The sequence below is a fragment of the Lithobates pipiens genome, unplaced genomic scaffold, assembly GCF_037356315.1.
Source record: "Lithobates pipiens isolate NorthernLeopardFrog02 unplaced genomic scaffold, aLitPip1_a1.2 Scaffold_28, whole genome shotgun sequence".
NCBI lineage: Eukaryota > Metazoa > Chordata > Amphibia > Anura > Ranidae > Lithobates > Lithobates pipiens.
The window spans coordinates 226,198,931-226,213,012 of record NW_027507789.1 but is presented as its reverse complement, the minus strand read 5'-3'; the positions used below and the strand labels follow the sequence as shown (position 1 = coordinate 226,213,012).

Genomic DNA, 14,082 nt, shown 5'->3' with positions numbered 1-14,082 from the left:
ACCCATCAGATTTTTTCCTTGCCCCTGCTGTCCCCCAAGACCCTCAAAGGAAATCTTACAGTATAAGCAAGTCTACATAACAAAATAAATCACATCAAGAAAGTAGGGATTTTATCACCATGTTTGTCAGTGTTCATTGGATATCAGCGCCGTTACCTGCTCCAGGGTGGACTGGGAGAAGCTGTACTCCTCAATGCTATACGTTTGTTTAGCTGTTTAAAGAAAATACACAAATGTCAGTGACCTTCGTACCGTCCTGTGAGGACCTTCACATTCATCTTCAGCTCCATTACCAGCTGTATAATCTTACCATTCTCCAAGTGTAGGAAGGCCTGGGACAGAGACTGGACGTTATCCATTGGGATCTTATAGACCAACAAGGAGGAGAACCTGCGGGGTAAAGACCAACATTCAATGGAAACATCCAAACACTAAACCCAACAAGTCTATGAAGTAAAGGTCATCCAAGGAGAACCTGCGGGGTAAAGACCGACATTCAATCACTAAACCCAACAAGTCCATAAAGTAAAGGTCATCCAAGGAGAACCTGCAAGGTAAAGACCAACAGTCAATGGAAACATCCAATCACTAAACCCAGAACGTCCATAAAGTAAAGGTCATCCAAGGAGAACCTGCAAGGTAAAGACCAACATTCAATGGAAACATCCCATCACTAAACCCAACAAGTCTACTGTAAAAAGTAAAGGTCATCCAAGAAGAACCTGGGTGGTGAACACCGACACTCAATGGAGACATCCAATCACTAAACACAACAAGTCTATGAAGTAAAGGTCATCCAAGGAGAACCTGCGGGGTAAAGACTGACATTCAATGTAAACATCCAATTACTAAACCCAACAAGTCTATAAAGTAAAGGTCATCCAAGGAGAACCTGTGGGGTAAAGACTGACATTCATCACTAAACCCAACAAGTCTATGAAGTAAAGGTCATCCAAGGAGAACCCGCGGCGTAAAGACCGACATTCAATCACTAAACCCAACAAGTCTATGAAGTAAAGGTCATCCAAGGAGAACCTGCAAGGTAAAGACCAACAGTCAATGGAAACATCCAATCACTAAACCCAGAAAGTCTATAAAGTAAAAGGTCATCCAAGGAGAACCTGCGGGGTAAAGACCGACATTCAATGGAAACATCCAATTACTAAACCCAACAAGTCTATAAAGTAAAAGGTCATACAAGGAGAACCTGCGGGGTAAAGACCGTGTCAGGTCACCTTGAGGCGAGGTGACAGATGCACACCGTAAGATTCCATGAGGCGCGGAGTCTAAGAGCCAGCAGGTGTTCACCAGAGCCTTGAGTGGTGAGGATGGACTTGGCTGCAACTGGCTCCAGGTCGCGACCCCCAGGGTCTCCCAGCTCACACCCACAGTAGGCAACAGGAGGATAGGGATGGTGAGGGACAAAGCCAAGGTCGGGGCCACAAGCAGACAAGAATAGTCGGAGACATGCCAAAAGGTCAGGATCACAGGCAAACAGGGATAGTCAAAGACACGCCAAAGTCGGTAACGGAAAACAGTAGAAGAGCACACGGCAGGTAACAGGAAGCTAACACACAAAGGAATACACAATGGTTGATCAGCACTGATGGCCTGCAGTGCACAGGTTAATATTGGGCTCCCTGATAGGGCCTGGGGTGGAGCCATGCTTAGAGGAGAGGTTATAAAAACCACCAGGTGGAAGTGGCTGGCCTCTTAGTCTGAACACATGAGGGGAGGTAAGCAAACACAGGAAGATCACTGCATAACCATGACAGACCGACATTCAATCACTAAACCCAACAAGTCTATAAAGTAAAAGGTCATCCAAGGAGAACCTGCGGGGTAAAGACCGACATGCAATGGACACATCCAATCACTAAACCCAGTAAGTCTATAAAGTAAAGGTCACCCGTCACAGTCTTGCAGTATTTGTACTCTGCCCTACTTCCATTTTTTCTATGTTATTTTGAACTGCATCAGGTTATTATTGTAGTACACTGACATCTAGTGGTGGTTTTGGGCCACTACCAACTTGTTTACTATGTGATTTTAGTTTCTCCCTCAGTTCTCCGCTCCTGTTTAGTGCTAGTTAGTTAGGTCCTAGTTAGACCTTACCTATTTCTTCCATGCTCCCTCAGTCAATGTTAGTATTTAGCAGAGACCAGGCTTGGGAAAGTAATTTCCTTCTTACACTTCAGAAGACAAGAAAAGGTTCCTCTTGTATTGTAATTAGCTGAAGTAAACATGGATTAAATTCAACTTCTGTGTCTTCTTGAAGAGTTAAACTGCCTGTGGATAATGCCAAGTCAGCAGGTGACCATACTGTCTGTACAGTCTGGGTCTAAAGAGGTTTGTCAATGTATAAAGTGGCATTTGAAACAGAGCAATTTAGTTTAAGAATCAGACGGAGGAGAAATTATATTTACATATGGATCTCTCTACACATGGATCCTGGGAGCTGCTATTAAAGGGATTTGGAAGATTTCTAGAATGTCGCAGATCTGTTATCACTTGTGGTCTGTTGTTGCTGGGATCTAAGGGATCTAATAATCTGTCATCTAAGGGATATGGTAATACCCCTTGGAGTCGGTGCCTTTCGGTCCTTTAAGGTGTTTCAGATGCTGGAAGACAGGGCGGGGTTTATGACCATGTGACCATTGTTATAGGCTGTCATAGCAGTCACATGATTGCAAAGCTCCCAATTGCAAGAAGCGATCAGAATCTTTCCGTTAGCTTCTGTTAGATTTCCGCAAATTGGTAGGCAAGTATGCAGCCTTTTGGTGCCAAGGTCCACCCACCAAGAGGCCACATATTTGCGTACCATCTGCACCTAGAGGTTAATACTGAGGATCAATCAATATAGGGGAACCATGAATCTATCAATAATGGAGATAGAAGGCTCAGTCGTTACTGGAGGTCTTGGAATCTTACAGAGTATGAGCTGCTTTACCTGTCCTGCCTGGCGGCTTGTGGGAAGAGGCGGAGGACCTCCTGGTGGATCACATCGACCTGCTGGGTGTCCTTCAGTTTGATCTCCAGGAAGTAACCTTTACCGAATTTGCTCTTTAGATGCTGGATGGATCCGATACACCTGGAGGAGGAATGCTGTGGCTTACTAAAGTGCGTGTTACGTACAGTAGATAGTCTGGTTTGAAAAAGACACAAGTCCATCCATTTCGACCAATAAAAGGAAAAACTTTTTTTTTGTTCTAGATCGAGTACAGAAGGCTTAGACCAGTGATGGCGAACCTTGGCACTCCAGATGTTTTGGAACTACATTTCCCATGATGCTCAAATACACTGCAGAGTGCATGAGAATCATGGGAAATGTAGTTCCAAAACATCTGGGGTGCCAAGGTTCGCCACCACTGGCTTAGACCATCAACTGAGATTCTATTGTGGTCTGTGTATCCACCAAGAAGATTCATCCTCTGTGTAGCACTTACCCCCGAAGGAGCTGCTGGTTTTTGTTGGGCTTACCGTTACCTCACCTGCTCACTGTGTCCGTCTTAGGGGGTCCCGTTGTAAAATGGATTAAAGAATGTTAGCTCCGACACCCATTCCTTATTTCAAAGGTTTATTTGAAAGAACATGAAGTTTTGCAATAGAGTGTTAAGGTGAGTTCAGGAAACCTTGTAATTGAGGGTTGGAGGTATTTGCTTGATCCAGAGGACAAATGGCTTCCACAGGCTGGATCTGGCAACCACCGTATAGGCCTCCCTCACTGACCTAGCAGCCGGTGAGACGCTCAAACGAAGTCTCTGCCACAGACTTGTCAGTATAGCGCAATCGTTGTGCAATCCTCTGCCACAGGAAGGTATAACCAGCAACTTGTTGAGAAATTAAAGAACTGTCACACAATACCAGTTTCTTTCAGCCAGTCCGGCGGTACTGTGTGGTAGGTGACCCGGGATGCGTCCTCCAACTGAGTCTCCAGGCTCTTCCAGAGATACCAGCCTTGCTGCTCGGTCCTCTCCTGAAAAAAGTCCTCCCCTGGATCCTCCAGTCACTTGGCTTCTCCCCGCAGGCAAGACAGCACAGGACCACCCCTATATCGGTAGGCCCCAAGACTTTTGGGCCCACCCTTCCAGTTGCAAAGCCTCGGGCCAGCCGGCCCCCGAGACATAGAAACGGGCAGCACACACGCACCTCAGCCCAGGAGGGCCATGAGGTCGGGAGGATGAAGCCCAAAAATATGGCGTCTGTACCTTAAGTACCCTTACCCAAAATGCACAGCGGGTGAACCACTCCCACTGGGCTATTTCTGAGTAAAAGGGGTACCCAATGCATTCAGCCTGTTGCATTTCCAACACTTACCGGTGGTGACAGCGGCACCCACGGCCAAGTGGAAACTAGCACAACCCAGCTGAACTGGCACAGAAGCCAGAACTTTAACATAATTAGTCTGAGCCAAACTGCAGCTTCAGACCAACTTAAATTTACAAAAAATACTAGCGTTGGTATTAAAAATACCAGCGCTTCATCTGTTTGTCCTGGTGACCCTTGCCATCACTACAAAAACTGAAGGGAAACCCTACATTTTAGGATTTGTGAGATGAGGGCAAATCTTTCAATGGCGACAACTGTCTAGAAGGGGAATCCGTCTCACTTTTGAGAGATTTCCTCTCACTTCTGGTTGTGTCTCCAAAATAGAAAGTTAAAGCGGAGCTCCACCCTAAAGTGGCGCTTCCGCTCATTGGAACCCTCCCCCCCCCCCTTCGGCACCATAATTGGCACCTTTCAGGGGGGGAGGGGGGTGCAGATACCTGTATAGTACAGGTATTTGCACCCACTTCCGGCACAGATTCTGCGGATATTTACACCCCTTTCCGCAGGTCCCCCGCTGTCTGCTGGGAAACACACGGATCCCAGAGACAGCGGGGACCATCCTTATTGCGCAGCGTGACTCGCGCATGCGCAGTAGGGAACCGGGAAGTGAAGCCGCAAGGCTCCAATTCCTGATTCCCATACCCAAGATGGCGGCGGCAGCACCCGAGAGCCAATCGAGAGCTCGGCTTCGGGTGCCGACATCGCGGGCGCGCTGGGCGGGTAAGTGTCCTTATTTTAAAAGTCAGCAGCTGCAGTATTTGTAGCTGCTGACTTTAAAAAAAAAAATAAAAAATGGCGGAACTCCCGCTTTATGGGAAATCTCTCCAGCAGCCAATAATAACCTGGCAGGGGTTTTAACCCTTCCTTATTCTATAACAAAATAGTAAAAAGTTTTGGCTATACATGCACTTTAATGCATTCCAGAATCAGAATGAGTAAGTGGAACCCAGTAGCTGTTACAATGTTTCCATTAAAAAATAATGAGTAGTGTCAATGGTTTCCTCAACTTTTACATCAAAATAAGATTTCTAAAGGACAAGTAGACCAGAAATTTTTTTAAATTGTTACCTTTTCTATGTTATTTGCGCTTCCTTTATAAAACACATACAAAAAAAAAAAATTCTTGATGGAAAAATATAATTTGGCCACAATAGGGGGGAATTTTGTTTTACCATTTTCAGCCCGGACCATTTTGCTGGCTTAAGACCAGACCACTTTTTGCGATTCGGCACTGCGTCGCTTTAACTGACAATTGCACGGTCATGCCACGTGGCTCCCAAACAAAATTTACGTCCATTTTTTCCCACAAATAGAGCTTTCTTTTGGTGGTATTTGATCACCTCTGCGGTTTTTATTTTTTATGCGCTATATAAACAGAAATAAAGCGACAATTTTGAAAAAAAAACGCATAATTTTTTACTTTTTGTTATAATAAATATCCCCCAAAAATATATAAAAAAAACATTTTTTCCATCAGTTTAGGCCGATACGTATTCTTCTATATATTTTTGGTAAAAAAAAAAAAATCGCAATAAGCGTTTATTGATTGGTTTGCGCAAACGTTATAAAAGCGTTTAAAAAATAGGGGATAGTTTTATGGCATTTTTATTAATATTTTTTTTTTTTTACTAGTAATGGCGGCGATCAGCGATTTTTATTGTGACTGCGACATTATGGCGGACACATCGGGTATTTTTGACACCTTTTGGGACCATTGTCATTTATACAGCAATCAGTGCTATACAAATGCAGCGATTCCTGTGTAAATGACACTGGCATTGAAAGGGTTAACCAGTGGGTGGCAGTGTAGGGGTTAAGTGTGTCCTAGGGGTGTGTTACTAACTGTGGGGGGGGCTGGGCTTTGTGTTAGTGAACACTGATCTCTGCTCCAATCACATGGAGCAGAGATCAGCGTCACTTGTTGCTAGGCAGAACGGGGAGATGCTGTTTATAACGGCATCTCCCCGTTCAGCCGCCCCTGTGAGACGATCGTGGGTATCCGACCGGACTCACGGGGGTCCCGACCGGTACGCGAGCGCACCACTGCCGACGCGCTCACGATGGCAGGGCGACATTTAAAAATGGACGTACCTGTACGCCAATATGCCTGCCCGTGCCATTCTGCCGACGTACATTGGCGTGCGCCGGTCGGGAACTGGTTAACATATCTGCCAATAACTCATATCTGCAGAGAGGTGTCCACCTCCAACCTCTGCAATACCAGAGCCAAGTCATCTGCATTATATTATCCTTCCTCGTGTCTCTACCATGACGTTTTTGAGTTGCACCCCTGTAACATGGGGCATACTGGATCAATGTTCTAGAAATCAAACATGTAAGACATCTCTACTCCTTCAACGTATTCCTGGCTTCTTAAAAGTTTCCCCTGACCCAGTCCTGGCATCGTTCCTTCTCACCTGAGTTTTCCGGACACCATGATTGCCACGCGGTCGCACACAGCCTCGGCCTCCTCCATATAGTGTGTGGTCAGGATGGCGCCCCTTTCCCTGTTCTTGAAGGCCGCTCGGATGGCTCTCCTTAAATACAGAAGAAAAGTCTAAAGGTGTTATACTTTTGGTATTTAGACCTCCAACCTCCATAAAGACATGGATGAGCGAGTTTGGGGTGGAGGAACTTGACTGTAAATTAAACGGCGTGTGTTGAGTATCACTCTCATAAATGGAGGAGACAGATGTAGCTACATGATCAGGATGATGGGCACTAGCGCTACAACTACACACTCATAAGACCATAAAAGATTAGGACCACTAATCTAATTTCTGCTGCTCAGTCTGATGTGAGAAGATCATGTGGCAGCCAAGAACACCAATCAATAAACTTGAAGCCTGGCCTTGTTGTGTCCAGGAAAGAAGTCTTGCTCGCTGTGTCCACAGAAGACTGCTGGAACAATTAAAGGAGAAGTAAGGGGGAAGCTCGTTTGGCTGTACTCCTTCTATGGATCATAGTAGTGCAGCTCATTCTGCACTCCTGTGACCCGTTTTCAGCAGACATGGGGCCTGAAGCCCGCTGTTGGCTGATGTCACAGAGTCAGTCCAGGCTCGGGCATGATTGCCACCATATGGGCCTTGGGTGGCACAGTGGTTAGCACTCTTGCCTAGCAGTAAAAAGGGTCGCTGGTTCGAATCCCAACCACGACACATCCTGCCTGGGGTTTGCATGTTCTCCCTGTGCCTGCGTGGGTTTCCTCCAGGTACTCCGGTTTCCTCCCACACTCCAAAGACATGCAGGTAGGTTAATTGGCTTCTGTCCAAAATTGGCCCTAGTATATGAGTGGCGACATTGGGTTGTGGGTTCCTTGAGGGTAGGGACCGATGTGAGTGTGCAATGTATAGGGATAGGGACAATTGTAGACACTCACTCAGGTTGAACTGGATGGACTGGTGTCTTTATTCAACCTTAGGATTAGTGCCGGAACAAGGTCATCTAGAGCCCAGGGCGAACATTCCAAATTGGACCCCCTTCCCAAGATGTATGAGCATCATGTGTTAGCAAAAATCCCTCACCCCCCCACAAATAAAATATTCCCCCCTAGCAAAAACTCCCCAAAATTCTCCCTCCTAGCACAAATCTTCTTCCCCCATCCCCCGTCCCAACACAGCTCCCCTTAATTCCCCACTCCTAGCACACCTCCCCGAATTTCCCATCCAAGAACAATTCTTATCCCCTGCTGCCTCCCAAATCCCTCCCCAACACAAATCTGATCTCCTTGTGTTGCCCCCCATCTCACATGAAACCACAGGGCCCAGGGCAGCCGCCCCTCCTGCCCACCCCCTGTCCTGGCCCCACATGCCTTGACCAGCTCAGCTTCTCAGCAAGTCACTGAGATCCTGAGCCAGCAGCTCCCATCCCCCTCCACAGCTCAGAGCACCAGTGAGAGTAGGGGGGGGGGGCAGAGCAGAGAGCTACTGACAGTCACCAGCTCTCTGCTCAGGGAGCTGTGAGAACCGAGTGATCTGCATTGTTTGATCGATCGGTTCTCAGTGTTAGAGACAGTGGGGGACAGAAGCAGCATTGGACCTAGGTAAGTATTATTAAAAAAAAATATTGCCGTGCTTCTCTTTTAAGCTCTTGCCATGTGTTGCAATAAAAAGTAGGACAACTCTTTAAGGTATTATCAACTTGTGACAAGACTCACCAAAGCCTTTGTTGTCCTTTTGGATCCAGACCAGTGGAAGGTTCGTCCAGGAGAACGATGGTGGGATTACCCAACATGCTGATGGCAAAGCACACCTAAAGAACAACAGAGATCTAAAAGGACAATTCTGGCTTCTACTATGTTGGCTTAAACAACAACAAATTGGCAACATTATTGATACTTATTGTTTATGATAACTGTATGAATTTTTGAGGAAATACATGGCGGATTCCATGCCAGGGAGATCTAAAAGGCCAATTCTGGCTTCTACTATGTTGGCTTAAACAACACAAAATTGGTAACATGGCGGATTCCATGCCAGGGAACGATTTGCAATTCTTTGGAACCTGACCATTCTCACTCACCATGGCTCCTCTGTGTTCTAAAGCCTTAATCCAGCAGAGAGGATCCGATAGCCGATATCAGTTACATCACATGTGCAGAATAATTACAGATATTAATAAAGGGTTATAAAATTATTAGACTTGATGACTTGCTGGATGACTGACTGATGATTCATAAGCCTTCCAACATATTCTGGTAAGTGTTTACTATTATATACATTTTAGAAACCTACATTAACTACTATCATTAATTATTGTTAAGCTTCTGGACTCGGGGAAGGACCAAAAACAACCTGGCCTTTATGGCTCCAGGTAAATGTAATGGTTTTCAGAAGCAGAATTGGTGGAGATGGGAAAGACCCTGCAGATCTGAGAGGGTCAAGTTGAGGATGTGGCTCGTGAGGGTATGGCCTTGGCCAGCTCTGCAGATGCTCTTCTTCTGTTATCCAGAATTTCTCCACACCATCTACTCAATTGAGCACACACCTTTCTGGAGACCCCGGCTGATAACTTCCTGGCTGGTTTATCAAGATGGTCCTTCATCTCCAGAGCTTCACTCACCCTGCAGACCAAAATATGGAGACATAATGAGAGGAACAATCTAGTTAGGATTTATTAACCTGTGAGGTTTATTAAGGTGTAGAGATAGAGGTTCATAAGGACTTGTATATGTTTGTGTGAGTTTCCATTAGGCCCTGTTTTCTCCAGCAACCTAAAAGAATAACGATGGAATCAACATTTTTGTGGATGGGACTGCCAGGGTCAAACAATATTGAGGAGACCAGAGGAAGTGGAGTCAGACAACTCCCGAGGGGCATCATGATGATTTGGTGCACAAGTTAACTTACCGTTTGATAACGCGGTTTGTGTCCTCTTTATTCATGCCCTTCACAGCGGCGTAGATCTCCAGATGTTCCTTCACAGTAAGGTTGGGCCACAAGGGGTTGTGTTGAGGACAGAAGCCCAATGCTGCAGAGTCTTCAGTCCTAGGGGGGCCTCCTGCATTGCCTAGCACCACCTGTAGGGGGCATATAAGAAGGTGGATTTAAAGAATGCCAAGCTGGACATTTGCTCCAGGTCTACTAGTAATGGAGCCAATTATAAAACTTCTAAGGAAATTTGGATAGGTGAATCTCATATGTTCAACCAGCCATCTTTGTATGGACATTAATCTTTTTTTTTTTTGGAAGGAAGTAATAAATTACTGGGGTTCTTAGATGTTTTAATAATTTGCTTGTAGATGCATTTGTGATATTCAGTAACATTCTATGGATTGCATTTTGGTGGTGCAGCATTTTCCAGAAAACCTTTTGCCTTGGTTCCCCCATAACCACAGGGATGAGATGTTCCTGTAGCACCTCCAACCATGTGCCCTGAAGTCCTCTACTCCTATGCCTGCTTCACGCCTCACCTGTCCAGCTGATGGTTTCATCTCCCCTGCCAGAATCAGCACAGATGTGGTCTTGCCGGCTCCGTTGGGGCCCAGAAGTCCCAGGACTTCACCTTCAAAAGATAAAAACAGACAAAAACTAATAGTGATATTTATAAATCTCTGAAAGAAAAATTGTCAGCTTTCTTCCTAGCCACCAAGAAAATTCCCTCTGCACAGGAAATAAATGATCTGGGTGTTTAAAGGTTGCGATGTTAAACATCATGGAAAAAGAGAACATATAATTTATGTCCGGCAAACAGACCGGCACTGTCATGAGGGCTCACTTCTGTTTTCAAAATTTGACCATAGAGGTTGTTGTGCTCATTTCCTCCCAAACATGGATGCTTTGGCCCCACATTTCCAACCAAACATGGGTGTTTTGGCCCCACATTTCTAACCAAACATGGGTGTTTTTGGCAGCATATTTCCAACCAAACATGGGTGTTTTGGCCCCACATTTCCAACCAAACATGGGTGTTTTGGCCCCACATTTCCAACCAAACATGGGTGTTTTTGGCAGCATATTTCCAACCACAGATGGGTGTTTTGGCCACATATTCTCTGTGGCCAAAGTAATTAAAAGGAACAGAAATGAAAGGGAACTGACCTTTCTTGACGCAGAACGAGGTGTTTCTGATGGCCGTTCTCTTCTTCTTCTTCCTGAAGCGTCCACAGACGCCTGACTTCTCCTTAAACTCTTTCCGCAAACTGTCCACAAGGATGGTCGGCCTCTGGAAGGGTAAAAACACAAATTAAATGTGTAATTTGATTCTGAAGGACATCTGATTGTTGTGACATTTTGTAAATTGATACAAGATTTCAAAAATGGGCCAATACAAGAAGAGTCTCGTGTGACTGCTACAAAGTTACTAAATTATGTAACTTTTATCAATATTTTTATTACACTTCTAGGTCAGGCTGGACCAGCCATTCTCAACCAGGGATCCTTCAGAGGTTCCATGAGCTGCGACTTGTTGATCTTCTATTTGATGGTGCCGGCATAATTCCAGGACCTACACCACTTGGCAAAGCCAACGGTTTAAGGGGGGGGGGCATTCTTACCACTGATCCCCGAGACCTGAAAAGAAATTTGAGGGTCCCTCTGAGGTAGAAAGACTAGTCTATACAGTGCTCTTTGTAGACTTATATCAACACAGCGCTTATAGAAGGGGTACTCTTTATAATCTGTCAAAGAAATGAGCAGAGACTGACTACGGCCATTCAATCGTGCTCACCACCTCCTCTATGGTCAGCCAGCAGTGCAGCCACTCCCACTGCCAGCCTGATTCAGATAGTGAGCAGGGCATGAAGTGAAATTAATATACAGGAGTGTGGTGTATATTTACATGATGGACTTGCATTTAGCAATATGAAAATATTACCTCCTCCTCCTGATCTGTTGTTTTCATGGTGTTAACCCTTTCCTTCTCAGCAAGGACATCTTCATCGGCATTATCCAGCTGTTCGGGATTCTCGAAAAAAGGATGTTCTCTCTTGGCAAACCTGAATAGAATGGAGGAAAGTGTCAGACCCTTAGCCCCTGTACACACGGTCGGAGATTTCGACAACCAAATCCGTCGGATCTTGATTTTGCCCATCGGATTTTGTCCGAAACTGTTGCATAAACACAGTCGGACTAAGTTGTCGAAAAATCTGATCATTCAGAACGTGATGACGTAATTTCGTTGCGATGGGACTACGTTCACGCTAGTAGCCAATAGCTTTGATGTAGGAATTTGATCTGAGCATGCGTGGCACTTTGTCCGATCAAAATTCTCTACACATGATCGGAGTATGTCCGATCGAACCAGTTGGTCGGAAAATATTTCCAACAAGTTGGAAAATTGGGTCAGACGGAATCAGTCCGATGCAGACCACACACAGTCGGATTATCCGACGACACGGTCCGATAGGACACATTCCGACGGATTCTCCGACTGTGTGTACAAGGGCTTAGAGTGATCTATTCTAGCAGTAAATCATCTATTCAAACCTACAGAGTCAGGTTCATAAATATTGGGACACAATTCTAATCTTTTTGGCTCTATACATCACCACAATGGATTTGAAATTAAACAAACAAGATGCGCTTTAACTGTAGACTTTCAGCTTTAACTTGAGGGTATTTACATCCAAATCAGGTGAACGGTGTAGGAATTACAACAGTGTGTATATGTGCCTCCCACTTTTTAAGGGACCAAATGTAATGGGACAGATTAACAATCATCCATCAAACTTTCCTTTTTTAATACTTTGTTGCAAATCCTTTGCAGTCAATTACAGCCTGAAGTCTGGAATGCAGAGACATCACCAGACGCTGGGCTCCATCCCTGGTGATGCTCTGCCGGGCCTCTATTACAACTGTCTTCAGATCCTGTTTGTTCTTGGGGCATTTTCCCTTCAGTTTTGTCTTCAGCAAGTGAAATGCATGCTCAATCGGATTCAGGTCAGGTGATTGACTCGGCCATTGCATAACATTCCACTTCTTTCCCTTAAAAAACTCTTTGGTTGCTTTCGCAGTATGCTTCGGGGTCATTGTCCATCTGCACTGTGAAGTGCCGTCCAATGAGTTCTGAAGCATTTTTCTGAATATGAGCAGATAATATTGTCCGAAACACTTCAGAATTCATCCTACTACTTTTGTCAGCCGTCACATCATCAATAAAGAGAACCAGTTCCATTGGCAGCCATACATGCCCACGCCATGACACTACCACCACCATGCTCCACTGATGAGGTGGTATGATTTGGATCATGAGCAGTTCCTTTCCTTCTCCATATTCTTCTCTTCCCATCTCTCTGGTACAAGTTGATGTTGGTCTCATCTGTCCATAGGATGTTGTTCCAGAACTGTGAAGGCTTTTTTAGATGTTGTTTGGGAAACTCCAATCTGGCCTTCTTGTTTTTTGAGACTCACCAATGGTTTACATCTTGTGGTGAACCCTCTGTATTCACTCTGGTGAAGTCTTCTCTTGATTGTTGACTTTGACACACATACACCTACCTCCTGGAGGGTGTTCTTGATCCGGCCAACTCTTGTGAAGAGTGTTTTCTTCACCAGGGAAAGAATTCTTCGGTCATCCACCACAGTTCGTGGTCTTCCGGGTCTTTTGGTGTTGCTGAGCTCACCGATGCGTTCTTTCTTTTTAAGGATGTTCCAAACAGTTGATTTCACCACACCTAATGTTTTTGCTATCTCTCTGATGGGTTTGTTTTGTTTTTTCAGCCTAATGATGGCTTCACTGATAGTGACAGCTCTTTGGATCTCATATTGAGAGTTGACAGCAACAGATTCCAAATGCAAAAAGCACACTTGAAATGAACTCTGGGCCTTTTATCTGCTCCTTGTAAATGGGATAATGAGGGAATAACACACACCTGGCCGTGGAACAGCTGAGCAGCCAATTGTCCCATTACTTTTGGTACCTTTAAAAATGGGAGGCACATATACAAACTGTTATAATTCCTGCACCGTTCACCTGATTTGGATGTAAATACCCTCAAATTAAAGCTGAAAGTCTGCAGTTAAAGCACATCTTGTTTGTTTCATTTCAAATCCATTGTGGTGGTGTATAGAGCCAAAAAGATTAGAATTGTATCGATGTTCCAATATTTATGGACCTGACTGTAGAAATGACAATAAACACATTAAAGCGGAGGTCCACCCTAAAGTGGACCTTCCGCTCATTGGAATCCTCCCCCCCTCCGGCGCCACTATCGGAACCTTTCAGGGGGGATGGGGGTGTAGTTACCCGGATAATCCAGGTAACTGCACCCACTTCCGGGATAGCTCTCTGCGGAAAGGGGCGTAGATCTACGCC

At 45.1% G+C, this 14,082-nt stretch overlaps 1 protein-coding gene across 5 annotated transcripts in view; it reads right to left on the bottom strand.

Annotated features, from left to right (window-relative positions):
- LOC143936205 (ABC-type organic anion transporter ABCA8-like) overlaps positions 1-14,082 on the bottom strand; it is a 394,203-nt gene that overhangs the window by 272,592 nt on the left and 107,529 nt on the right. For 3 of the 5 annotated variants that reach the window (XR_013263631.1, XM_077460611.1, XM_077460612.1), the window contains exons 29-38: positions 11,644-11,764; positions 10,869-10,992; positions 10,241-10,332; positions 9,678-9,847; positions 9,316-9,391; positions 8,486-8,580; positions 6,747-6,866; positions 2,951-3,091; positions 311-390; positions 157-212 (exon numbers count right to left, since the gene is read on the bottom strand). Coding sequence is in view for 4 of the 5 variants with exons in the window: in XM_077460611.1 (XP_077316737.1) it covers positions 157-212; positions 311-390; positions 2,951-3,091; positions 6,747-6,866; positions 8,486-8,580; positions 9,316-9,391; positions 9,678-9,847; positions 10,241-10,332; positions 10,869-10,992; positions 11,644-11,764 (1,075 nt within the window). In the remaining variant the exon portion in view is untranslated. Of the gene's footprint in view, positions 1-156; positions 213-310; positions 391-2,950; positions 3,092-6,746; positions 6,867-6,897; positions 7,231-8,485; positions 8,581-9,315; positions 9,392-9,677; positions 9,848-10,240; positions 10,333-10,868; positions 10,993-11,643; positions 11,765-14,082 lie in introns of those variants that run through there. The other 2 variants (XM_077460613.1, XM_077460614.1) reach the window with 2 other exon arrangements.